We start from the raw sequence: 27725 nt of genomic DNA, 5'->3' as shown, positions 1-27725 counted from the left end.
CACTTGTACTCCATACCCTTCGGTTCCTCACCCTCATGTCCTGTCCCAACACCAAGTGGTGCGATCTCCTACCGTCTGTGGAAGGTGACAAACTCTGGTGGGCCAATCTGTATTCCATCCTGATCCCCTGACCCACCGGGAATATCAGTTGGTGGCTCTTTCATGGATCCATGAGCACAGGCGTGTACCTAGCATGGTTCACCCGCCTCCCCAACACTTGCCCCTTCTGTGGCATGAGGGAGACCCTGGCACACATCTATCTTGAGTGCGTCAGGTTGCAGCTTCTTTCCAGCTCATCCAGAACCTTCTCCTCAGGTTCTGGGTGCACTTTTCTCCACATCTCCTGATAGTTTGCACACAGCATCCGTGGTCCCATGAAATTGCAAAATCCTTGTCAACCTCTTTCTGGCAAGATAGCCATGCATCATACCATGAGGAGGATGCTGGACAGGGAGGTGCTCTGCAATTGTGGAGTATATTTCCACTCCTTCTCAGGTCATGTATCTGAGCAGAGTTCCTCTGGGTTGTGTCCATGGTCTCCCTGGATGCCTTTGAGGAGCAGTGGGTGCTGTCTGGGGTTCTCTGCTCACAGTCCCCTTCTGGACCCCTGCTTTTTGAACCTGTGGCCCTCACTCCCATCGCTGTTTTCTTCATTTGTTGTCCCCTGAATTTACGTGAGTCCTGGGCTCAGTGGATCCTCCCCCTTGGCTGCGGGAGGGCCCAGGAACTTAATAGGTGCACATAAAAGTCACTTTCCGTTCTAACATAAAACCATTCACAACACATACATACATGGAGTATGGAAATATTCTTGGGGGGGGGGCTGAGCAACCAGGTTCCCTGCTCTGTGCGGAAGGGCTGTTTAGGTGCATGGGATGGGCAGATTCCACTCTACGTTCCTGTGCATGTGTGGGAGGAACCTACACTCTCTAGGTTGGTGGCAGGCCCCTCTCTCTGGTGGCATATGGGGGATAGGAAGGTCGCTGTGCAGTCTCCATTCTGGCTTGGTGCGGAAGAGGTGTGGGAATGGAGAGCAGTCTGCTCTGTGCTCACCTCTGGCAGCAGCAGCTCCTGTCCTACAGGGCTGCTCTCCACTCTAGCGTGTTGGGTCTTGCCGTAGAAGGCGCTTGCCACAGCATGACACACACATCTGCATGCAGGTAGGGCACTCCCCCAGTGATGCCTCTTTCCTGGCCCGAGTGCCACCAGGATGAAGGGCTTTGCCTGTTCAGGCAACACAGGCAGGCAGTTGGTGATCTGGTAGATTGATTTGAGGGGTGGGGAAATAGACATGCCATAAAGTCAGTGGTCTGTAATCCTACCCCATTAAAGTCAGTTGGAGTTTTGCCATTAATTTAATTGGAGTCGGGATTTCATCCAGTGTCCATTAGAAAATATAAGGTCAGAGTTGCATTTGCTTGTGATAGCAAGGAACATGTACAGTGAGTCAGCCTAAGTGCAAACTGAAAGTGAGTTGATAGTGTAGTTGTGGTGTCTGTGACTATGGCTGAATAATATGCGATTTGAGGTGGTAAGTTATATTAGTTGAGGTTATGTGGATGTGAATGTTGGCGTAACTGCCAATTTACGTGGGTTTTGTTGTGATTGCATTGGTGGGAATTACACATGGGCAACCTTAAATTGAAGTTACCAAAGTTTTTTGCTTGGGTAATTTCCCAAGGCTTTTAATAACTATATGTCACTGCTGCTCGCTGTTCACATGGATAGTTATCACTGTTGGTATCCTTTTTGTATCCTCACATGCGTCAGTCACAGGTGAATCCTCTCATCCCCCATGACCCACTTCACTCCACTTCTCCTTCTGATCCTCTAGACATGTGCACTCCTCTCCTATGTCTAAACACAGCAATGTTTCCCCCATCTCCTCCAGTAGTCCCACACCTGAACGTCATCCCTCCCATACTCTGCTCCCCACAATGCCACATATTTTCCTACCACATTCAAGTCTTAAATGTTATGTATCAGCACTTGGGCAGTATATGGGCACGAGGCTAATCTCAAAGAGTGAGGTTGGGATTATAGAGGGCCTGAAAGGGTGAGTATGAAGGGGGACCGGCATGGGGAGAAGGGGTTTGTGAAAGGAGCATGGGTTATAATTGGTACTTGGGGTGCAGGGGCTGAGGCTGTCAGAAGTGGAGTTGAAAGCAGATCCACTGTCGTGAGCCATTTATGGTTCACTGGAGAAGATCAGTGTCCTGGAGAACCTCAGGAGGTTAATCACAGTGGATCTCCTCTCCACTCTGCATCTGCCCCACAAGCCTTCCTATTTGAAGCCCCCATTTTCCCCCATATCACCAGTCACCTTCCTGTGCTCCCTCATATATCTGCTCATCTCTCCATCCATCCACAAAATTTCCTTAGTGCTGCTTCATGGTGTGTAGAGGATGATCCAGATGTAGGAGTAGCTTGGAGTCAGGGACAGGTTTCTCTTGGGAGGCTCATGCAGATAACCAGGCTATGGTGGGATGAATGTTTTAGCAGAGAGACATCAGCTAGAAGGGGCTGCCTGGCCAGAGCTGCTCACATTGAGGCACTTGACTAGGGGAAGTCCTTGGTGAGCTGATGGCTCAGTTCAAGGCACTGATCTCTTCTGGCACAGCTTTCTGTGCCTTACAGGAGTCCTTAAAGCATTAAGAAATTAACAATATCTGTCTCCCCTCCTAACTCCACTACACAGAACCCAGTCAGTCCCTTGCTCCCAACATGCGTGCTTAATACTATTTCCTCACACATCCCTAACAACACTCCCTCCCACTCACACATCACAGACACCTCTGATCACCTTCTAAAGCCCCCTGCACAACCCCACTGCCCTCAACATGCTCCCCTGTTCTCCTGCCCACCTCCATGCTTACGTGGGATATGTGTAGAGCACAGCTGGCGAGGCAGGCAGGCAACATCAGAAAATGGAAGTTGCTGATGGAAGATACTCCATCAGATACTCTTGGCGTAGCTATAATAAGTTATGGCAAATTAATGGAATAATGTCTGTTTGGTGATATATAGAATGAATGCATGTTTGGTGTTTGTGAGGAGTTTGGCTTTTTTAGCCTGAGAGAGCAAAGTGAGAAAGGTGAGTTTCCGAGGACCAAAATTTCAGAAAGGGAGAATTTGTAACTCTTTCCTCTTTCAAAATCAGTTGATCTTGTACAATATAGAAAATACAATTTTCCTAACAAGAGTTTGAGTATAAAATTTGGAAAGTAAATTCAGTCATTTAAATGTGAAAAAACAGAGAATTTAGTCCTGCTTTAAGTGCAATTCTGAATGAAATCTTAACTGTAGAGTCACCAGAGCTGCCTCTTTAATATTTCATTTCCAATAGCACATTACCCCTCACCCCATGCTAAGGAATTGATTTAATTCTAACCCAGAGAGAAGAATGCCATCTACCTAATGGTCGACGCTGCTTCCTATAGCACCCTAGGTTTTCCTTGGAGGTATTGCATCCAAGTGCCAAAAGTGCCTGACCCTGCTTATAAGAATAGGAGATGTAAGCCAGCCTCAGATATATGCCTGCAGATTTGGTTGATTTTGCATATCTACCATAATTATTTGTTTGGGGATATATTTTTTAAATCTCATACCTATTTACTATAATTCTGCTTTTGTTTTCTGAATAGAGATTCATTTGGTCCATAATCTTCAAGAACTTCACTCTTGTGACTTAGAATAATTGAGAATAGTTTTCATTTGGATGGTGCGGAAGCCTCAGCTCCTATCATTTGTGGTGAGACTATCATAAACATTGAGGACTATCCATTAACAGGATAAACAGGATAATCATACAGGTGCTTTCCATCTCATAACTTCTGTGCCCTGCAGGAGAGGCCTGCAGGAAAAGTTCCATGAGGAACATCTTGTTGAGCTCCTCCCTTTTCATACTCCAGGGACGGAGACAGGGATTCCACCCGATATCCATGCACAGAATATTTCTTGTGGCTTGCCATGCAAACTTGGCAGATACTTAGAGATCTGCAGAAGACCAGGACAAAGGTATGAAAATCCTGTACTTCTGCAGCTTGTCTGACTTGTGCGTGCCTCAACATCTCTAGTGTAGTGAGCTCCATTGGATCTGTGCTACATAGAAGCTTCCTTGGCCATGGCAGACTCCAGCTGAAGAAGGGAAGAAGAATATGGAAAAGATAATTCAGCCCCAGTTTTTAGTATCTTTTATAGGGAATTTCCACATGGTAGGAAAGGCAGAAATATGTGTCTTCTCCCATCCACCTCTCCAGTCTGCATAATCTCTGCACTTGGAGACCAGAGACAGGAGGGACAGTGCCATGGAGACAAGAGACCCTTGTGTGAATCCAGGCCTGTAATTATGTGAGAATCAGCATCCATGGAGTTTTCTGCCTCCTTACTTTGAAGACTCATGGCAGCTGAGGTAAATGCTTAATCTGTTTTGAGGCATTATACCCACTTATACCAGTGTACATTGGAATAACTCCATTAAAACCAATAGATTTACACTAGGATAAAACCAGTAGAAGTGAGAAAAGGATCAGGCCCCATTAGAGATCAGAGTCTGTAATATTCCATTGTCTGGCTTGCACAGAGCTTCTTTAAACTGTGTGGGCAGCACCTGTCCCCAGAAACTGAAATATCACCTGATATGCATGACACACACAAGTCTGCATCTTCCTACTAGGAAAACAGAGTGACAGCAAGACAGAGAGAAAAATTCAAATCTGCTGGTAAATTTGCAGTAGGAATCATGCACAGCAGTATGTAGCATATTTGAGATAATGCCACTAGACTGGCTACAGACAAGACATTCTCTGTTTATTGTTTCATTTTGTAGATTTAAGAGGAGAGCATGCTCCAGTTAGAGTCAATAACAGATAAGAAATTAGAAATGCCAAAAATATAAACAATGGAGCTTTTTAAAAAGAAGCAAATGGTCAAATGAGCAAAATATACATTTTCAGGTTCACCATACTTCTGCTGTTGCCTTCAGAATCACCATTACCTAAGTATGATTACAACTAATACTGAATTAATATCCTCTGAGATGCCTATTGAATCTGGTTTCAGTAGTGTCTTTTGGTGACACTCATCTGGAAGTGGTATGTCAAAAAATATATACTTTTTGTGAGCCCAGATCTTGGTCTGTGTCAGAACTACAATCTGTGCAATTTGGGAGTGAGGGGATAGATGGCTTTAAACCACCTTTGAGAATATTTGAACCTGGGGCCACCAGTTTACAATCCCTGTCATGGACTACTATTTACTCGGCTGCCCAGGCCCCAAAGAGGGCATTTTTGCAGTCAGAGATTGTCAGGACATAGAGGAAACCTGACCCATGTGCCCTAAACTAGGGATGTAAAGTGAAGGATGAAGAAGTTGCTATGGCCACCCTGTGTCAGACCTTCTGGGTTTAAGGGTGGCTTGTGTGGGGATGGTGCAGTTGCTGCATACGTGGGTCATGGATTGAGGGGGAGTCAGGGGAATACAATTACCCTGACTGAAATAAATGGATTAGTTTAATAAATCTGAGGGGAGAGCTGGATAGGGAATGGGAAGGATTCCCACTGTTGAGATTTTAAGAAGTGCACTATTGGAAAGTCTTTCTCTTGAACAGCTCCTGTATCTCTATGGGGCCACGCTATTCATTGCTTTATGGGACATGTGGTGATGTCTCCCTTGTGTGGCTCCTTCTTTGTTGTAGGTGGGAACAGTGACATTATAAAAACATTTTTGTTTAATAGAGAGAAAAGGTGGGTGAGGTAATTTCTTTTATTGGACCAACTTCTGTTGATGACAGAGACATCTGTGTAGCTCAAAGGCTTGTCTTTCTCACCAACAGAAGTCGATCCAATAAAAGATATTACTTCACCCACCTAGTATCTCTAATATCCTGAAACTGACACAGCTACTACAACTCTTTATTCAATTATTTTTATGGAAATGCAGTTGAGCGTATAGTGGGTGTGAAAATCTATGCAGTAGGGGAAAAAAATTCTGATATCATTTACCAAACGAATGAGAAAAGCAGAATTATTTCACTTGCATACGGAGATTCTTCATGTTATTTTTCTGGAAAAAAACCTTGTAAAAGGGGACTGTGGAGGTGAAGAAAAAGTTCCATGAAAATTCTGCATGACTACATCACATTGATCAGCACAACAGTATCCCAAAGCCAAAAGCACATAAATGTATAGTTTCTCAAACCAATATATTATCTACATCTAATAAAATACAACAAAGGAGAACAAAAGAGAAAGAAAATGGGAAATCTACATGGTATACGCAGTACCTAAAACTGATACTTTAAATAAATATGAAGTAGACACATTTATTTATATAAGAAAATAGAACAGCACATGCTCTGTGTGTGTCTCTCCCCTTTTCTCAAAGAGGAATTGGCATGTTTTAGTAAAATGTCTGGAGAGATATTTATGAACAAGGAATGCTTAGTCTTAAAATAAAAAAATAGATTTGATAGAATAGTTTTCAGTTCCTTTAACTTCTATGTATCCAGAAATTTTGAGTTTTAGGCTACTGGTGTTACTTTCAAATCTTTCGAATATAGTGTATTGGGATTTACTCTGCAAATTATAACCAAAGATTAAACCAAAATGTGACTTATGATGGAAAGTATTTCAGTGTTTTCATCTATTTTCATGAAACAGTTATATTTTAGTTATATTACACATAATACGTCGATATGAATAGGCTGGTTATAACTTAGACATGTAAAAACCACAGCCCAAATTTTCCAAATCTAAAAGTAAAAGTAACCTGATTTTCAAAGGCCCTTAGCATCTACAGCTCCTATTGATTTCAAAGGTGCTCACTTCAGCATTTTAGAAAATCAGGTCACTTTTATTTAGGTCCATAAATATGGATTTCAGAGCCTAAGTTTAGGCACCAAGGTTTAAAAATGTTGGCTTACATCTAACAAAAGTAAATACAAAAAGTGGGCCATGATATGCAAAGACAGAGCTTCTGAAGAAAAATGATTTGTCCTTGACAGTAGTAGAATGCTAATCTGTTAATTTTTTCATACCTGTTTATTAGAGGCATGCTGATTTGGGCTGGTGTTCTCCAAAGTAATTATTACATACAGTATCATGCTCAAATTATATACTATACTGCATTTTACTTCATTATATTGTTGGAGTCAATGTAATTGTTTCTTGATAGAAGATGGAAAAGTCTTGATTTTAACTTCAAAAGCCTTTATTTTCTTAACTCTTTGTTTCCTGTGTGGTATTCAACTCAGTTCACACAGTTCACTCTAGACAGGCAAAAGGAGAAAAGGCCTATGCTGCCAGTTCCCTGCAACAAAAACATTCTCTCTCAGAAAACAGACCTTCCTTTCAATACTTCAACTAAAGGACGTGCAGGAGGAGTTCATCCACAACCATGAAAGACCATGGAGAAGGAGCAACAAAGGTGGCCAAACAGATACGAGTCAAACAATGTCCTCTAGGATCCTCTGATGCCAACTATATTTCCACTTTGGTAGAGCTCTAGACAGCAGCTGTTCAAGGGAGAATCTGACATCTCTCTCAGTTTTTTCAGAAGCTGTCTAAAACAGCTGGTTTTGATTTGGTACCAGGTCACAAATCTACACAGGCTGCCATTGAGAGATATGTGATCCAGGACCCCCTGTCCTCTTGTGTTGTTGTGTTGTTGTGTTCTTTTTGGGGGGACCAACTAGTGAAGAAACTGCAGCACACTCCTCATGGAACTGCCTTTTACTTGTGGGCAATGAAGAAAAAATATATCCCTTGAGGATACTGGCAGCTATATCTCCTGCTCTCACGCAGGAAGCAGGGGATAGAGGGAAGACCAGTCATTTTTATGTTACTGCATACCACACTCCTGTGCTTCAACTCAGGATTCCATTCAGATGTGGAGTTAACCAATCCACTCCTGCAACCCTCTGAGTCATGGACTATCATACCATAATTAAAGCCAAGCTGAGCTCTAGAAGAAAGAAGGCCTTTGCCCAGGTTGAGCCTTTGCCAGGACAACACCGGGAGCTCAAAAAGATTTTCAAGTTCCACAAAGATGCCCAAAGAAGACTCAAGAACACATTCAACGACAGAGAGAATCATTTTGGGGAACAGGTGGAGTCTGGCTGCAGACAAAGGCCACCCTGCATTCTCTCGGGCCTGTGTCTCATTCCTCAGGCCCCTCCCAGCGGGAGGGAAAGGAAATGCTTCATATAAAGCAGTTATTTTCTTTGATAGCTGGCTTCAGGAAAGCTCACCCCACCCTCACATACACCATTCATGGTGCTGGAGCTCAAATCACCAGCACAAAACAAAGGCCCTAAGCCTCCTTTTCAGAAGCACCAAAAATTGAAGGGTTTATTAAGGAGTCTGGAGCACATAGCTAGCCTGACACTGTCTACATCCTGCCATGATCTCCCTAAGAACCTTTTATCCCCATTTCCCCCTGATCTTCTTGAATTCACATGGCCCATGCATTGTTCAATGGGGCTTCCTCTTAGCAGAAAGACATGCTCCTGCTTGAAAGAACCATTACGTGTCAGTGGATCTTTTCATTATACGATCATCAAGGCACAGGCACCAAAACTAATCCAAAATTAATGCTTAGCAATGCAAGATCAGCTACCAACAAACAATACACAACGTCATCAGCAATGAAACAGCTAATACAGTTTGCATCAAAGAGACTGGGCTGAATGACTCCATGAACCTTCTACTAGCTTATCTCATCCCCCAGATTACATAGTCCACCATAGACCCATATAAAACAAGATGGTAGGTGGCACTGCAATTATCTTCTCTGCAAACATCAAATCCAAAAGAGGTGCCTCAAATAAGGCATTTGAATTCATTCATGTAACAACAGAAACCAGAGGCAAAGTTAACCATAGGACTTGTGCACATTTACTGACCACCACAGACTAAAGGACTGAAAGGATCTTACTGATACTTTGTCAGTGATGGTGGTGAAATATCCCAGATTTATGATCCTCAAAGACTTCAGCATTCATGTTGACAAGGCCATATATGCAAAAACAAACAAACAAACTACCAAACTCATCTCATCACTTTCCTCCCTAGGACTTTCACAGATCATCCCTGGCCTAACCCACACAGCTGGTCTCACCTTGGACTGGTTTTTGGATTAGATGTCAATATCTAGGACATCACAATCCAGCCAGTGACTTGGACAGACCATCACCTCACTAAAGCAGTGGTCAGCACTGCCACTTCCCATGCAACAAGAAAAAACCCATGACCCTGATTTGATCATGAAGACACTCAGACTCAAATTTGAAGTATGCTAAAAGACTGCAGCACTCCTCCCACAGGATGGAATCGTTCTGGTGAATCATTATCATTTTACCCTAGTCTCAGTCTTCAACTCACTGGCTCCCATACAGCCCATTCGTCCCCATTGCCCATAAAGGTCACCTGGGTTTTCTCACACCCTACCCCAGATGAAGAGAGAGGTTCAGAAACTCAAACACTGAAGGCAGAAAACAAAGGCTGGAACAGTTTAAAACATAAAAAATTTCTCCCAGCCTAAAGTGAGGCTGTATTATAGGACAAAAGAACCTTCTCATCAGCCTCCATTGAAGCTGCCAGATCTTGCTCTAAGGAGCTACTCGTGGTGGTAAACCACTTAATTGGTTCAGAGTGCCTACAGCAGGACTAGGCAACCTATGGCACATGTGCCGAAGGTGGCACGCAAGCTGATTTTCAGTGGCACTCACACTGCACGGGTCCTGGCCACCATTCTGGGGGGCTCTGCATTTTAATTTAATTTTAAATGAAGCTTCTTAAACATTTTAAAAACCGTATTTACTTTACATACAACAATAGTTTAGTTATATATTATAGACTTATAGAAAGAGACCTTCTAAAAACATTAAACTGTATTACTGGCACGCAAAACCTTAAATGAGAGTGAATAAATGAAGACTCTGCACAGCACTTCTGAAAGGTTGTCGACCCCTGGCCGACAGCCTACTACAGAACCCTGCCCAAGTGCTGTGAAGAGCTATCATCCTACTTCACTGAAAAGATCATGCGCATTCTCTAGACGGATCCACTCCATCTAAAACAGCCAACAAACAGCCCCACTGCATTCCTGTAGTTCAGTACATACACTCCTAAGAAAGTACTAGACAGCCTCATGAAGTCCTGACCCAAGACCCGTGAATCTAACCCACGCCTTTCCTGGCTGATGAAAGAGAATCATGAGCAACTGATGCCACTCATCACTTAAACAGCTAATGCATCATTCAAGGAAGATATCTTGCCTTCCTCCTTCGTACAAGCAATAGTGAAACTGTCACTGAAGAAACCCACACTGGATACATCGGTACTAGACAACTGCCTCTCAAACTTTCTGCTCCTGAGAAAGCTTATAGAGAAACTAGTCAGAGACCACCTACAGGCTTATCTAACTGAAGCAAATGTCATTGACCCATCCTAAACAAGCAAGACATGGAACTGAAACTTCTACAGTGGCATTGTGACAGGGAACAGCTCTCTGCTCCTGTTTTCTCATACAAATAGCTCTAATGCCTTCAGTATGTAAACCCTGATGTGTAGTTTATTTATGCTATCTCAGCCACCACTTCTTTACAGTCCCCCTCAGCAACTCCGTTCACAAACATCATCCCCTTTTGCCAGAGAGAGGAGATCTCTCCACCCAGAAATCTCTCTTTACCCTGGCCTTGCTAACCTCTCTGACTTGCTCTCTCTTTCTCTCTCACATTACCCCTTGGACTTCCTTTCCATGTACCTTTCTATTCTTCCAGTTAATGGATTAACTAGCTTCTTAGGTCCTCCAGCTCAGCCTGATCTATTAATTAGCCCCAGCTTCCCTCAGTCAGTCCCTTCTTTGGGGAGACTAATTGCACTAACAGTGACCAGAGTTCTCAGCACTCTGTCACAAGCAGTGATGGATCATCTGCTACTGTCAATGGATGGAGGGCAAACATCCATTCTTATCCTCCTGGACATCTCTGGAACATTTGATACTGTTGACCATGAGATAATGTTCTCCTGAGAGAGGTGGCAGGGGAATGTAGTAAAATGGTTTGAGTCTTTCCTGGAGGAACATACCTAAAGAATAGTGATAAGAAACTGCACATCCAACATTAGACTCTTATTCGTGGAGTCCCACCAGGATTAATTCTCTCTCTGGTTCTATTCAACATCTGCATGCAGCCACTAGGTGAACAGCTAAGATGACGTGGACTCAGGTGCCAGCAATCTGAAGATGACACACAACATGCTCTATTTATCCTTCATCACATATTTACCACCAAGGTAGCCCATTGCTTGGAGGAGATCAGCTCATAGATGAAGAACAGTTTATTGAAGCTGAACTCAAGCAAGACATAAATTATGCTTGGAGGCAGAGGAAAGCATTTTGAATAGTTTACAGTATTGTGCTGTCTTTTGGTGGCAGGTTCACACCCACAATCAGTCCATTTCAGACCATCGTTTAGGAGTGCTCCTATAATTCTTCATTCATCCACCCCCCAACTTGGAGAGTTTGGGTGGTGTCAATGTTGAAGGGGTGATCATTTTTACCCCTTTGTTTTGCTATTACTTTTAGAGACAGTTCTTATATTTCAGTCATTTTTATTGATGCATTTTATTTATTTCTTTGGAGGGCTGTTTCATCTTGTTAAACCATGAACTCACTGCAAAGTTTCAAGGATAGCAACTAATCTAGAGTGTGATGTGCAATCCCAGGTAGTGGGACTTGCTCACTTGCAATATAACGTGAAGTAGAGAGTTGAATCCCTGGACTGGGAATGTTGTCAGACGGTGACCTTCAGTGAAGAAGAATTACAGGTCTGCTTATTTGTTCATTTCTTTTCTCTTAGACAAAGGCCTAAATTATCAGAAGTGACTCATTATGAGGTGCTTGAGTTTTAAGGTATTGTAATGTGAACACTCAGAAAAGAGGTCAGGTTTTCAGATTGTGCTGTACAACTAGTCTCTGCTAACTAGGCTCACATATGGTATCTCAGACAAAGCACTCAAAAACTGTGGCATCCTAAATCACTAGTCACTTTGAAAGTTTAGGCCAAAATATCTTACAACTTGGCTCTCCCTGTTCGTGTGACCTTTCCTTTACACTTTTTTAGTGATTTTCCACCTTAAATATTATATTGCTACATCGTCATTTAAAGAGTCCAAAAGAATTTGTTTTGAGGGGGGAGCAGAGGGACAGGACCTATGATATCAGTCATTACTCATGACTGACAGCATAGAAGACTGGATCTGTTGCCATTTAATGGACATGGCTCTGTAGTAAGGACAGCCAGACATACCACCTAAGGCCCAGTCCTGCACATGTAAGCCCTTATTGACTTCACCAGGAGAAAATAAATGAACAGATAAGGCAAATCTGGTTTGGAAAAAAGATTGGGTATAATTTTGCTAGCAAAGTAGTAAAATCTCAACAACTGAAGATTTAAAAACATAGATCAGGCTGTCTCGTAGCTTCAAATGAAAGTGTAAGTGATGTGCCTTCTCTTCTCTTTTTTCCGTAATTAATATTCTTAACACATATATCAAGTCTGGGGTTAAACTTCTGATACTTTGTCTTTAAACTTGCTTTGAGCTCTGTGTCTGTGCTGGAGGGAGAGAGCGAGCGAGAGATTTGCTAGTTATTGAGCGCATGAATAGTTTTATTTTACTTTCTGTGAGGCATCTACTGAAAAAATAACCCACACAATTGCATCAGTAATACACTGAACAGGGATATTAAATTATGTTAACTGGAAGTAACTGCAGTGCAGCATCTAGAAAATTGTCTGTCAGGAGGCATTTTATGAATCACTGCCTCCACCTAGTGGTGTTTTCGGGGAATTATATGACTTTCAAATCCCTCAGTGATAAGTGATACTACAAACATGTGAAAGGCTGTAAGGATATAATTTATTTTATGCACATATACAGTCATTACAGTTGCATCCATTAATGCCACTGCAGTTGAGGATCTGTCAGCTTTTCATGTATAAAATCACAATTTTCAGGGGTTTATAACTTGGCTATAAAAATTCACACTGTGCTGAAATTTGGCAGCCTAATAGCAGTTTCTGCAAAGACCTTTTGGTGAATGCTGTGAATGTTCATTAACAATAATATACAAAACCTGGCAGAATCATCATAGACCCATGGATATGCTATTGAATCCAAAAGAGCCTTGGCCTCAAGAGTATGTCAGTGACATGTTTTCTTTCTTCTCTATTTCCAGCACTATTAGGAATAGAGTGAAAATAAAGCTGTACATTTAAAAAAAAATTAAGGATAATTCTTAAATCCACAAAATAAAAATATTAATGGATTTGTAGTACCTTATAGGTACTGCTGTGTGCCAGGGGAAGCCCTAGTGGCAGTGCACAGGCTAGTCCTAAGAAATTAGTCTGAAATTCCATCCTGTGGAGTTTCTACTGCAAAGGTTTTCAAACAAGAAAATACTTGACATGCAGGATTCTACCAAATTCTCTGATTTCATTTAGCGAATTCTTTGCACTTGAATTCAGGTTTTTAAAAAAAATGTGAAAATTCAGTCTTGCCCTCAGTAACTCCCCCACCTAGCAGAAAAACTATTTGAGACAATCCTGGCAGGCCTGTCTAGCAGAAAATTCTCTCAAGATGAAATTTACTCCGGTGCAGAAAGCATGCACAAAGTCCTATGCATTATTTGTCCCACTTTAGTCCTGGGCTCACAACTTAATTGGCATTAGTTTGGACCTAATCCTACGTGTAATAGCATGAAGGCAAACTGCTGCCCCTATGCACCACACTGATAATCATCCTCAGTTTTTACCTTGTCCCCCTTTGAGGATTAGTCAGGCATCTTGTGGAGTCTTATTGACTGTTGGACACCCTTGAATGGATTTGTAGTGCATTGAGGTATATCTCCCAGCAGTCTCCCTTGTTTTGTCAAACTAAAGTACTGAAGGGCTTAGAAAGCCTAAACATTGTGTTGTTTTTTGGTGGGCACAATAGTAGTTTTATGTGTAAAACCATCTTCCTTCCTGGTAGAAAAGATGATATAATAATAATAATGAGGAAAAACCATCAAAGCTGTCATTTTCCACAAATCCACTTTTATCTGTGTTGGTAGGTTTATTCACAGATCTTTTCACATAATATTACTCCTGAGGGGATTCTGCATGACTGCGCACCCGCAGGACCCCCCCCCCCCCCGTCCCGCAGAATTCCTGTGCTTCCCTATAGAAAATGGCAGGGAAGCAAAGGGAAGCTGCGCGGGGGGTATTAGTCAGGGGGGCGACCACAGGCACATTTTCGGGGGGGGATTTCCCCCTCCAAATAGTGGTGAGGCATGGGGGGTGCACATGGGGTTACGTGCCACTGCCTCCCCCACCCCATTTCTGCAAGTGTAGAGGCTTCTGCAAGGCTGCTTCTGGGCTGCCCTGACTCTGCAGCTGAACGCCACCTCCTGGGTCCTAGTGCCAGTCATGTTTCCCTTCTGTGTGCTGGGAGCCTTCCTGTTTTTTGTGCAACAGTGAGTGCCCGTGGTGGGGCTGGGTAAGAGGTGAGAATGAGAGAAAGAAGATGAGGGGGAAGAGGAAGTGAGGAAGGAAGGGGGTGGAACAGGGCAGGGGAGGGGAATGTGGAAGTGAGGGAGGGAGGGTTGGGGAGGAAGAATAAAAGGGGGTAGGGGAATCTCAAGGGGAAGTGGTAGCCCGGTATGCAGCATCCCCTCAGCAGCAGCTGTGGCTCCCCCGTTAAGCCGGCCTATCAAACCCTCACGTTGAGAAGCCCTACCCCCTCCTACATCTGGATCCCTCTAATGAGCCCCCCACTCCCAGACCTCCACCCCACTGATGCCCCACCAGCTACACCTGGACCCTCACTCCATCAAGTCCCCACACCCAGACCCTCTCACCGAGCCCCATCTCCCCACCCCCAGAGCTCCTGGCTAGGTCCCAACCACCTTCACCTGGATCCCCTGCAGAGTCCCATTTCCCCTGCACCCAGAACCCCTCAATGAGCCCCTATGCATCCAGATCTCCCACTGACCTGCCCATACCCAGATTGCCCCACATGGAAACCTCTTCCCCCACTCCTCAATCCCCCCACACTAAGCCCCTCCACACTTGGATCCTGCTGGGCTGAGCCTACCCACCACACCTGGTGCAACTTGTGCAGAGGGGCAGGGCTCTGGGGTGTTTTTGGTGAAGGTGCAGCTCTTGTACTGTGTCAGGGTCAAGTGCAGCCTCACTGCTGAGTCCCCATAGCGGGGAAGGTGGAGGCTTCAGGGTGACCTCCCACTTCAATGCAGCCAATGGCGTATACTCCCCACTGCCATACTGGAGCCATATTTATTTATTAACATATAAAATTTACAGAATTTTTCAGAATTTTAAAATATTGTGTGCAGAATTTTTAATTTTTTGGCGCAGAATTCCCCCAGGAGTAACATAATTCTGGGCCAGACTCTGCCAGCCTTACTTACACTGAGTACTACCTTACCCCAAAAATATCCCCATCAATTTCAGTGGGACAGCTTGCAGAACGAGGAACTATTTAGCATAAACAAGTGTAGCAGAATTTGGCCCTGTACTCTGTGTGTTATAAGAGATAGGTTCAATGGGCCAAGAGAAGAAGAAAAATTTATGTTGTAAATGTCTGTATTTTTAAAAGGCATACTTTGAGCATTTTTAGAATACAATTTTTAATGTTTTTTTACAGTGGTTCCCAAGCTTTTTTCCCCAGGAGTCCCTTTGGCATCTTACTAAGTGTCCCGGACCCCTGTCATTTCGGATACTATCAGAACAGCCCATCCCCACCCTCTGAGCATAGGAATGCCGGTGCCAGCATGACCTCTCACACATGGTACATGTGAGGTAACTCTGTGTGGAGTCCTCTGTGTCGAGGACTGTGTTGAGAACAAATGGCATCCTCCATCTGGCAAAAGTGCTGGAACCCTGTCTGGCATAATTTGGCCCTGGCTCAAGGGACAGATACCTGTATAAACCATACCCCCAAGAGTCTGGGGACCCCACTTTTGGAACCATTGGTTTGTTATATATCATAATACCAAACATATATACTACTTAAAAAGGGTTATCACTATAACACACATGCATTAGTGTACTGCTTAACTGACACAATTACAGGACTAGCTGCACCTCTTTCCCCTTCTTGTTCCTGTAAAATTTTCCTTACAAACTGCTATTAAATTTTGGGAAGGATTTCAGGAAAAATGCACCATAAAACCAATGATATAGCTGACATACATCAATGATATTTTCATTCTCTGGACAAATGAACTAAACTCCCTCATAGATTTCTGCCACAACTTCAACAACCACTACCCATCTATCAAACTCTGTGTAGAATGCTCCCACATTAGCATCAGCTTCCTTGACACCATGATCAGCTTCAACTATGGAGCAGACAACTATATACAAGAACTCCATGGATCACCACACTTACCTTCACAGATCCAGTAACCACCCCACACACCAAGAAATCTGTTATCTACAGACAGGCACTCAGATACCACAGAATATGGAAAGTCCAAAATACATACTTTAACACACTTAAAACCTCCTTCACCAAACAAGGACACTCCACCAGAGAAGTGGATCACATCACGGAATAGGCCACCCAAATACCCCAAGAGAACCTGCTGCTGTACAGAAAAAAAGCCCCCACTGACAGTACCACCCTAGTTGTCACCTACCACCCTACATTGAAACCTGTACAGGACATCATTAAACAGTTACAATCTATATTTGATGGGGACCACATCCTGAAAAAAATCTTTCCCAAACCGCCTCTTTTGGCTTTCAAACAGCCTCCCAACCTTCCTGAGTCAGAAGCAAGCTCCCCACACACCAGCTCAATGTGGCACTACACTGTGCCAGAACAACAGATGCACAACCTGCAGAGATATCTCCTCTGCTACAGCGATCAATAAGCCCCACAACACGTCTTTTAAGATCCAGGGCTCTTTCACATGCCTATCACAACATGTGATGTATCTCATCTAATGCACTGAATACCCCAACAACAACTATGTGGATATGTAGAGGGGTTTAGCCGGGCTCATCCCTCCCTGGGGCGGCGGGGGACCACACCACTTCTTTACAGCATAAAATTACTATGCTCACATAGACAATCACTATGCTCACACATAAAAATGATAAAAGATAAAAACACCATGTCACCTGTGGGCAAACACTTTTTACAAAATGATCACTCTATATTGACCTCTCAGTCTTCATCCTCAAAGGAACCTTTCACAAAGATGAGCTTAGGAACTTAAATTCATAACTTTGCTAGACACTGAAGATCATGGACTCAGTAGAGGTACTGGTTTTATGTCTCTTTACAACAATCTGTAACCCACTAACCCTCCTTTGTTCTGTGACTACAGAGATGTTAATGGGCCACTTCTTTTTGAATGGTCCATTACAAGGCGGTACATCTTATGCTTAACAATCTTTTCCCAATATGACACACTGGTTTTCTTTCCTAGACCTGAAGAACTCTATGTAGTCAAAAGCTTGTCTCTTTCACTAACAGAAGATGGTCCAATAAAAGATATTCCCTCATCCACCTTATCTCTCTCCTAAACCAATATCTTAATGCAGTAGACATCCTAATAACCAGGTTAAAATACAGTATTCACAAATTATTACAGAGCAGCTCCACATCCATCACACTAACATCTACAGTATATTTAGTAAATTGTGTACATTTTCTATCCAAAGTCTCTATATATGCATAATACAAGCTTAAATTCATATGCTGTATGCTAAAATTTGGTGGGCCTGCTTCTCGGTTGCCCTGCACCTTCTGTAGTCATTAACATCAGTGTCAAGTGGGTATGAAACTCCACTATTATGAGTTGGTGACATTTTACAGCCACTTGATACTGATGTTAATGACTATAAAAGGTGCAAGGCAATGGCGATCTAACCCTGTATATATTATACCAACTGAATTTTTTCATATGCTGTATATACTGTATGCACAGTATAAACTCTTCTCCATGGCAATGATGTATATACCTTGAGTAGAGAATCGATTCCAGAGAGTATGTATAGTACTGAACTAAGATCACTTCTCTGCTCATTCTTAATTTTTCTTAGAAATAGACAAGTAAGTTCTTAAAGGTTCAGCTTTTGTGTACTGATTAACTGGGACCCTACACATTTTTGCAGCATCCACTTCTCCTATAGTGTTTGCAAACATAATGGAACAAGTTCACTCTATTCTTGGTTGGTCCTTACGAAACCAAAACCAAAACCAAACCCATTTCCTGAGTGAATTTTCTGTTATTTCCAGTTGCTCTGACTTACAAGTGGTAGCCAAATATGAAAAAAACTGCATTCAGGAATTACGAGATTTCTCAGTTTTGGAAAACCAAAATGGCAATAAGCAGAGCATGTCTGCAAATATTCAGGGCTTGGCTACACTGGAGAGTTGCAGTGCTGATGATGGGGTTACAGTGCTGCAACTCACTCTGTGTCCACACTTGCAAAGCACAGCCAGCACTGCAACTCCCTGGCTGCAGCGCTGGCTGTACACCTGGTCTGCTTGGGGTGTAACGATTCCAGCGCTGGTGATGCAGTGCTGGTCATCGTGTGGCCAGCAAAAGCGCTTTTATTGGCCTCCAGGGTATTAGGAGGTATCCCAGCATACCTTTTCAGCCACTCTGCATTTCGTTTCGCACTCCACTGCCCTGCGCTCAGGTGACCCACCCTTTAAATGCCCTGGGAATTTTAAAAATCCCCTTCCTGTTTGCTCAGCCAGGTGTGGAGTGCAATCAATCAATCAATCACTGACCATGCCTCCACGCCCCAAACAAGCCCCAGCATGGAACACTTGCGAGCTGCAGGACCTCATCAGTGTTTGGGGTGAGGAAGCTGTGCAGTCACAGCTGCGCTCCAGCTGTAGAAATTATGATATCTATGGGCAGAAATCAAAGTCTATGCTGCAAAGGGGCCATGAACGGGACGCTTTGCAGTGCAGGGTTAAAGTAAAGGAGCTGTGGGGTGCCTATTGCAAAGCCCGTGAGGGAAACTGCCGCTCAGGAGCTGCCCCCATGACCTGCCATTTTTACAAGGAGCTGGATGGCATACTTGGGAGTGACCCCACTGCCAATTCGAGGACCACGATGGAGAGTTCAGAGCAGGGAGAAGAGGGGGAGGGTGTAGAGGAAGCTGAGAGTGAGGCTACTGGGGTGGAGGGAGACACCCCGGAGTCCCAGGAGGCATGCAGCCAGGAGCTCTTCTCAAGCCAGGGGGAAGCTAGCCAGTCGCAGCAGCTGGAACTTGTTGGTGAAGAAGAAGCAGAGGAGCAGGTTCCTGGTAAGCAGCTTTTAGTTTAAGGATGGAAATGTTTTGGGAGAGGAGGAGGGGGGGGTTATGGCTGCATGCATGCATGCCTAGATGTGGAATAGCCCATTGATTTGGTCTATCATGTCTTGGTAACCGGCCTCGGTAATCTCTTCAAAAGTTTCAGCCAGAGTGTGGGCAATGCGCTTGCGCAGGTTTATAGAGAGAGCCACTGTGGTCCTTGTCCCAATCAGGCTAACGCTTCCGCGCCACTGTGCCGCGAGGGGTGGGGGGACCATTGCTGTGCACAGGTAAGCTGCATAGGAAACAGGGTGGAATCCACATTGCTGTAGAAGACCCTCCCTCTCCTCCCAGGTAACACGCAGCAGGGGTATATCTGGCAGTAGAAAATCCTGTTGAAAATGTAGGAATAGTGTTCAGTGCAGGTCCCCCCCAGCTGCTCTCTGCTTTCCCCAATGCACAGAAACCCCAGTGAGCCCTGACTCAAGCAGCTCCCCTTCCCAGAGGAGTAACTGCTGTGGCAATTGTGGGGGTGGTGTTCAGTGCACTTTCCCCCCAGCTGCTCTCTGCTTTCCCCAATGCACAGAAACCCCAGTGAGCCCTGACTCAAGCAGCTCCCCTTCCCAGAGGAGTAACTGCTGTGGCAATTGTGGGGGTGGTGTTCAGTGCACTTTCCCCCCAGCTGCTCTCTGCTTTCCCCAATGGATGGAAACCCCAGTGAGCCCTGACTCAAGCAGCTCCCCTTCCCAGAGGAGTAACTGCTGTGGCAATTGTGGGGGTGGTGTTCAGTGCACTTTCCCCCCAGCTGCTTTCTGCTTTCCCCAATACACAGAAACCCCAGTGAGCCCTGACTCAAGCAGCTCCCCTTCACAGAGGAGTAACTGCTGTGGCAATTGTGGGGATGGTGTTCAGTGCACTTTCCCCCCAGCTGCTCTCTGCTTTCCCCAATGGATGGAAACCCCAGTGAGCCCTGACTCAAGCAGCTCCCCTTCCCAGAGGAGTAACTGCTGTGGCAATTGTGGGGGTGGTGTTCAGTACAGGTCCCCCCAGCTGCTCTCTGCTTTCCCCAATGCACAGAAACAACAGTGAGCCCTGACTCAAGCAGCTCCCCTCCCAGGTGAGTTGCGGCAGAAACACTCACCCCATTACTCACCATGTCTTCGCTGCTGTGGCCTGTCTGTGCTATGTTTGCTATGTGTAAATGATGCTGCAAATAGTCTACAAACTCCTTCACTGTGATAATAAACAATGCAGCCTCTGTATTCATTGTTTCTATTTCTGTTTTTTTTAAGTGTCCTTGAATCCTCCGGCCCTATCACAGCCTGCTGAAAAACTACAGAACTTGAGGCGTAAACCAAGGAAACGCAAAGAAGATTTGGTGAAAGCAGTTATGAATCAGTATGCCAGAGAGAATAAGAGGCTGCAGAACTGGAGAGAGAAAATTCATCAGTGGAGGGAAACACAAAGCAGGAGAAAGGAATTGGCTACCAAGAAAAGCACAAAGCAGCTGATAAGCCTCCTGGTGCACCAAACGGACTGTATGCAGTCTCTCGTAGCCATGCAGGCAGATCAGTATCGTGCTAACCCCCCACCCCCAAAGCTCTCTCCCTTGTGCCCCAGTGTTTGCTCAAAACCTCTTTCTCCAGCAGCCTGGTTCTTACCACCACCAGCTGCCCCCAACACCTGTACGTTCACCTACCAGCCCTGAGAACTACGACCCTTACCCTATGCACTCAACCCCCATCACCATGCAGCATATTAATCCTGAAGTGCAGCAGGCATTGCACAGCAATCCAGGCAGGACATATTCAAACCTCTGAATGTACAGTTCAGCACCCAAACCCCCTGCCCTTTTATGTACTGTATTTTGAATAAATGATTTCTTGGCCTTTAAAACATTTTTTATTATTGCAGAAAGTGAAAAATATTGTACCCCAAGGGAAAAACAGGCACTGCAAATCATTGTAACCACTGCACTTCACACCCGTGCAAGGCACCAAACATTACTGTTTGCTTTCAGCCTCAAATTGCTCCCTTAAGGCATTCCTAATCCTGGAAGCCCTGTGCTGGGCCTCTCTAGTAGCCCTGCTCTCTGGCTGTGCAAATTCAGCCTCTAGGCGTTGAACCTTGGAGGTCCATTCCTCACTGAATGTTTCACCCTTCCCTTCACAAATATTATGGAGGGTACAGCACGCGGATATAACAGCGGGGATGCTGCTTTCCCTGAAGTCTAGCTTCCCATAAAGACACCTCCAGCATCCCTTTAAATGGCCGAAAGCACACTCCACAGTCATTCTGCACCGGCTCAGCCTGTAGTTGAACCGGTCCTTGCTCCTGTCAAGCTTCCCTGTATATGGTTTCATGAGCCATGGCATTAAGGGGTAAGTGGGGTCTCCAAGGATCACAATGGGCATTTCGACATCCCCGACTGTGACCTTGCGGTCTGGGAAAAAAGTCCCGGCCTGCAGCTTCCTGAACAGGCCACTGTTCCAAAAGATGCGTGCATCATGCACCTTTCCAGGCCATCCTGAGTAAATGTCAGTGAAACGCCCACGGTAATCCACAAGTACTTGGCGAACCATAGAGAAATACCCCCTTCCGATTAATGTACTCGGATGCCAGGTGGGGTGGTGCCAGAAAAGGAATATGCGTCCCATCTATCGCCCCTCCACAGTTAGGGAAACCCATTTGTACAAAGCCATCCACAATGTCCTGCACGTTCCCCAGAGTCATGGTTTTTCTTAGCAGGATGCGATTAATGGCTCTGCAAACTTGCATCAACCCTATTCCAACGGTCGACTTTCCCACTCCAAACTGGTTCGCGACTGATCGGTAGCTGTCTGGAGTTGCCATCTTCCAGATTGCAGTAGCCGCCCGCTTTTCCACTGGCAGGGCAGCTTTCAATCTCGTGTCCTTGCGCCGCAGGGTGAGGGCGAGCTCCTCGCACAGTCCCATGAAAGTGGCTTTTCTTATCCAAAAGTTCTGCAGCCACTGCTCATCACCCCAGACTTGCAGGACGATGTGATCCCACCACTCAGTGCTTGTTTCCCGAGCCCAAAGGCAGCGTTCCACGATGCTGAGCACGTCCGTTACTGCCACAAGCAATTTAGTGTCTTGCATGTCAGGCAAATCAATATCATCATCTGACTCCTCACTGTCACTTTGGAGCTGAAGGAATAGCTCAACTGCCAAGCGTGATGTGCTGGCAACATTCATCAGCAAGGTCCTCAGCAGCTCGGGCTCCATTTCTAACAGAAATCGCACTGCAGACTCACAATAGCGCCAAACTGCTGGGATCTGTAGCGATGCACCACGGGGCGTTGGGACAGGAAGCAGAATGACCCGCATCCTTCCATCCCCTTCCCCACAACCCACAGCGCCAAAATGGGACGAGGTGCTCTGTGGGATAGCTGCCCACAATGCACCACTCCCAACAGCGCTGCAAATGCTGCAAATGTGGCCACACTGCAGCGCTGGTAGCTGTCAGTGTGGCCACACTGCAGCGCTGTCCCTACACAGCTGTACGAACACAGCTGTAACTCCCAGCGCTGCACAAATGTAAATGTAGCCAGTATTTTTTGGAGTGAAATTGTACAAGGGCTTCAGCTGCTTCTATGCAGGGTCTGATGTCTTCCAGCTCTTCTGTAGCCATAGAACAGGGGTCGGCAACCTTTCAGAAGTGATGTGCCGAGTCTTCATTTATTCACTCTAATTTAAGGTTTCGCGTGCCAGTAATACATTTTAACCCTTTTAAAAGGTTTCTTTCTATAAGTCTTTAATATATAACTAAACTATTGTTGTATGTAAAGTAAATAAGGTTTCAAAATGTTTAAGAAGCTTCATTTAAAATTAAATTAAAATGCAGAGCCCCCCAGAGCAGTGGCCAGGACCTGGGCAATGTGAGTGCTACTGAAAATCAGCTTGTGTGCCACCTTCGGCACACGTGCCATAGGTTGCCTACCCTGCCATAGAACATTTGCTCTGCATTGCCACATTTCAATCTTTGTCATGGAGCTTTGAGAAAATATCAAATATGATGGTTATGTAAGCTTGTGTAACAAGTATACATGATCCTCTTATGTTGTTCTTTGAAATTTACTAGCTGAAATTGCTTTTATTATTTTTCTGTCATTTCATTTGCAAGTAATCCATGGGTACATTTTAATCTCAGTGGCCTCGGTTTTAACCAGCAGTCCCAGTTAAACCCACAGGAGGGCCTGATTCCCATTCTGTTTATTCCACTAATTCTTTCTAACAGCTCCTTTTGAAATGTAGAGTCTGTGTGCTGGAAATCACAGATAAACAATATTCTTTTTGGAAGATGTTATGATATTCAGAAATATAAAAGAGGGGATTTTAGGAAATCCGCATTATGTTACAAAGAAGAAGAGGAAAACAATGAGGATTCACAACCTGTAAGGACGTGCAGAAATTCATGGAACGCAAGAAAACTTCTTACTGACCCTGGCAGCTACCGCCCCATACAAAATACAAATTACTAAGAAAAAAAAATATATACTTAGTTTCTATTCTAAGGATTCTGTTCAGAATGAATAATCAAGATTATAAATCAAAATCTTCCATCATTTTAATAAACCTGGAATCTGGAATGCAAGTAAACCAAAGGAAGTTTTATGTTAAGATGTTGGACAATATATTGGATATTATGGCTGAAATTCAGGAGAGCATCTCTATTCAGAGAGTTATTGAAGTGTATTCTTAAATTTAAGTATATGCATAAGTCAAATTGGTGAGACTTAAGCACATTTGTCGATAAGCAGGTGCTTAAGCCCTTTCTATACTGGGGCCTATATTTGTATATTTATAAAGGATTATGCTTTGATTTTTTCTCTTTTTATATGAGCACCGTAATTACATTACATTCTGATGCATGTAGATAGTCGTTAATGGCATTTTAACCTTACAACTCATAGCTACTTATCGCTTACTTCAATGTGGTATGTAACTAGGCACAGTATGAAAACTGCTTTAATGGCTAACATGGTGTGCATTCCATCACTCTCAACATTATGTATTCTCAAGGAACTATTCAAAGAGAAGGATCAAAACTCACATGAGAATTCCAGGCATTGATCCTGCAACTGAATGCAACTGTACACAGTCAATTGCGGGATCGTGGCCCAGTTGCAAAGCTCAAAAATCTATCTCTGGCGTGGGTCAAATCTGAATGTTCCAAGATTTGAGGAAGTTCAGATTGAGAGGTGGATTTCAAACCTCCAGGTTCAGGAGGTTTCTGCTCCAAGGTGTTAGCTCACCCATCTGAAGAGGTTGGCTGTGCAAACCATATCTAGGATTTTGCTCTGCACCACCTCTGGAGAGAAAGTTGTAATTAAACTGCTCAAGAATTATTCACATTTGGAAATGTAATTCTAAAAAAAGAGATTCAACTTCATTTTTTTTCAGATGGGCTATAAAGCATGAAGGGACAACTAAACCAGGTCAGTGGAAACATTCCAAAGTGGAGAATCCGCTGTGGAATAAGCTGACATATATGTGGCCTATCCTTCCAAATGGAGAACTTAATGAGGTAATTTAATGCATTCAAGAAATCACAACATATGGAGTAGTTTGTTTAGTTTGCTAAATATCCACTGAAGCTGAACAGATGTGATATACTGGCCAAGCACGCCATGCAAATTTCACCTTTTGGAAAAGAATAAATGAAAACAGATGCTGGTGCTAGTGCAAAAAATGTCTGTTGTTGTAATAAATTATTGCAAACTGAATGGAACTTTAAGATTTGTTCTGCCAGTCTTTAATTCTGAAACACCAATACTTTAATAGAACACAGTATCCATGGCAATGTGCAATTCAATGTTTAGCTTTTCATAGAAAAGGTAATATTTACTTTATTTTTTCTTTTGGCTTTTATATTTTCATGATTGATTGTAGCAATACTCACCTTTGAGTCAAACAGTGGCTGGCAGTAAAAGGGACATTGCACAAGGCTGAATTTTTCTCCTAGAGATTATTCCTTAGGTCATACTTCAGATCTATAGTACACCTCTACCCTTATATAATGCGACCCGATATAACACGAATTCGGATATAACGCGGTGAAGCAGCGTTCCGGGAGGGCGGGGCTGCGTACTCCAGCGGATCAAAGCAAGTTCAATATAACGCGGTTTCACCTATAACACAGTAAGATTTTTTGGCTCCCGAGGACAGCATTATATTGGGATAGAGGTGTATGTACTTTAAATTTTTTAAACTTTAGCTGGTTTTATTGGTATTCAGTTATTTTAAATGATAGCAGCATTTTTTGTTTGGTTGGTTGTTTTGAAAAACAAACAAAGGCCCAGTTCTGCCACCTGTAAAACGTAAATCAATGTGTCTAGTTATGGAGTAAGGTACTACTTAGAATGACTTACTGTGGTAGAACTGGACCCTAAATGTAACAATATTCAGCCATACTGGACCTAGACATAGCAGATTGTTTTTTGTTGATGAAAAATAAACTTCATCAGGAATTAAAATGAAAGTTGTCCGTTCCTCTAAGTGAACATTATCTGTCAGGCTGCAGAGCGCTGTTAGCCACCAGTGACTCTCATGAATTTGGTACAAATGTATTAATATTGACAAAGCAAAAGTTGAAGATTCCATCCCCTCTATTATAAATATATGAAAATCAGGATTTAAATCCTAGACTAGCAAAGGGAACTTTGAAGACAGGGGAAGGTATTTATAGACTAAATTATTCAGAACTTTATTAGATTTCAAACAGATTTTTTTTTTTTAAATCTACAATATTCACAGTATTTACCAATCAAAAAATTAAAGATGAGGCATCTGTTCTTAATGAAAGGCAGTATTTCTACTGTATTAAAACAGTTCAATATATATATATCTAGTGGAACTGGTGAACTATATATAGTACCGATTCCTAGTTCAGTAACGCCCAGCAGGTTATGGCCTGGGAAGGGATATATCTTTTCCTTAAAAAAAAGTAAATTAGGTAGGAAATGAAATGCCAAAAAATAGAGAATGCAGCATTAAATTGTGAGATCAAGTACTAAAAATATGGCATTCCAGCAGCTAAGTATGCTCTAGCAACATTAACTTGATGCACTGTACTTATGTTCCTGTAACGATTGACTCTTTGTTGCTCTTTCGTTGTATCATCTCCAAAGTCCTCATTTGGTGGCCCTAATCTCAAATTAATCAAGATAACACTGGCCCTTTGTCAACTCTTGACCTGTGTGGGACCTCCTGGACCTCCTCCTTCCTCCGGTAATTAATTCAACAGCATGATCTTGGAGTCCTGCTGCTGCCTGCCACTGTTGCCCTCTATTATAATCCTGGGGTGATCTCAGATGGAATCTCTTGGGACCCCCAGCCCTGCATAGCCATGTAACCATGGCAGGCTTCTCTGCCAACTCTTTGCAACTGCTAATGAAGCATGAGCGGGAGGTCAGGTTGGAGGGGCAGGGTTTATATAACCTCCCCACCTCAGCTGCACAAGGATCAATGACTTATTGAACCCCACCAACTCAGCTGATACTGCTAGTCCAGAAAAGGCCTCCCTCTTCTTCCCCGCCTTGAGGTGCATGCTGCGCTCAAATTGTAGTCTGTGGCCACTGGAGATCTGCAGACATCAGACAGATCACATGGTGCTGGTTCCTCTTGCTTGTTTTTTATAGCTTTGCTTCCTCAGGTGTCTAGGCTCTTAATTGGGGGGAAAAAAGTCTGGATGCCCCAAGAAGTAACTGGAAACAAAGAGGAGAGACAACTTAGCAACCTGCCCTTTGGCAGAATCTCTCAAGTATGGCACTCCTGAGCACCAACAATCAGTCAGGAGCTGCCCATCAGAGAGAAATCAGGTGTCAGTAATGGAAATTGAAAGGAATATCCAGGGGAAGAGGGAAATAGGTAGCTGGGCAGCATATCCAGGAGATGAAAGAGGAAAAGTAGGAACAAAATAATGTGAGAGGGGGAGAGGAAGTGAAGATCAAAAGGAGACAGTGTGATTAATAAAGGGGAAAAACACTTATTCTTAGACATTTTCCTAATAATACTTTCTCATTGAAGTGATTGTTGTAGTTGTTACAAGGATACTGTGCAATCACATGGAGGTTTTCCATGAAATAGTATAGGCCCTGATGCTGAAGAGACTTTCATATGTGCTTAATTTAACTATTACAACCTAATGGGACTACTCACAGTAAGAAAGTTACTTTCATACGTGTTTACAAGATCAGGACCATAGTTATTAAGATGTGTTCTATATGGTGGAAAAATAATAAAAAATCCTACTTTAACACAATCCCTCCTTCCCAAACTACAGAGAAGCTTTGGTCATTCATGTCTGAGGTTTATTATATACTGATAAAGGGCATCTGATTCAGACTATTGACATACTCCAGCATTCTTTCTCCTT

The 27725-nt window shown here is 43.6% G+C and overlaps 1 protein-coding gene across 1 annotated transcript in view; it reads left to right on the top strand.

The window, feature by feature from the left end:
* The window catches only part of DCDC1 (doublecortin domain containing 1), a 426134-nt gene that overhangs the window by 317142 nt on the left and 81267 nt on the right, over positions 1–27725 (top strand). The window contains 1 exon segment of the mRNA XM_030562124.1: positions 24752–24875. Coding sequence (XP_030417984.1) covers positions 24752–24875 — 124 coding nt within the window.

The sequence above is a fragment of the Gopherus evgoodei genome, chromosome 4, assembly GCF_007399415.2.
Source record: "Gopherus evgoodei ecotype Sinaloan lineage chromosome 4, rGopEvg1_v1.p, whole genome shotgun sequence".
Taxonomy (NCBI): Eukaryota; Metazoa; Chordata; order Testudines; family Testudinidae; genus Gopherus; species Gopherus evgoodei.
Note: the sequence above shows the minus strand (reverse complement) of the source record. Positions and strands in the feature narration are given on the sequence as shown.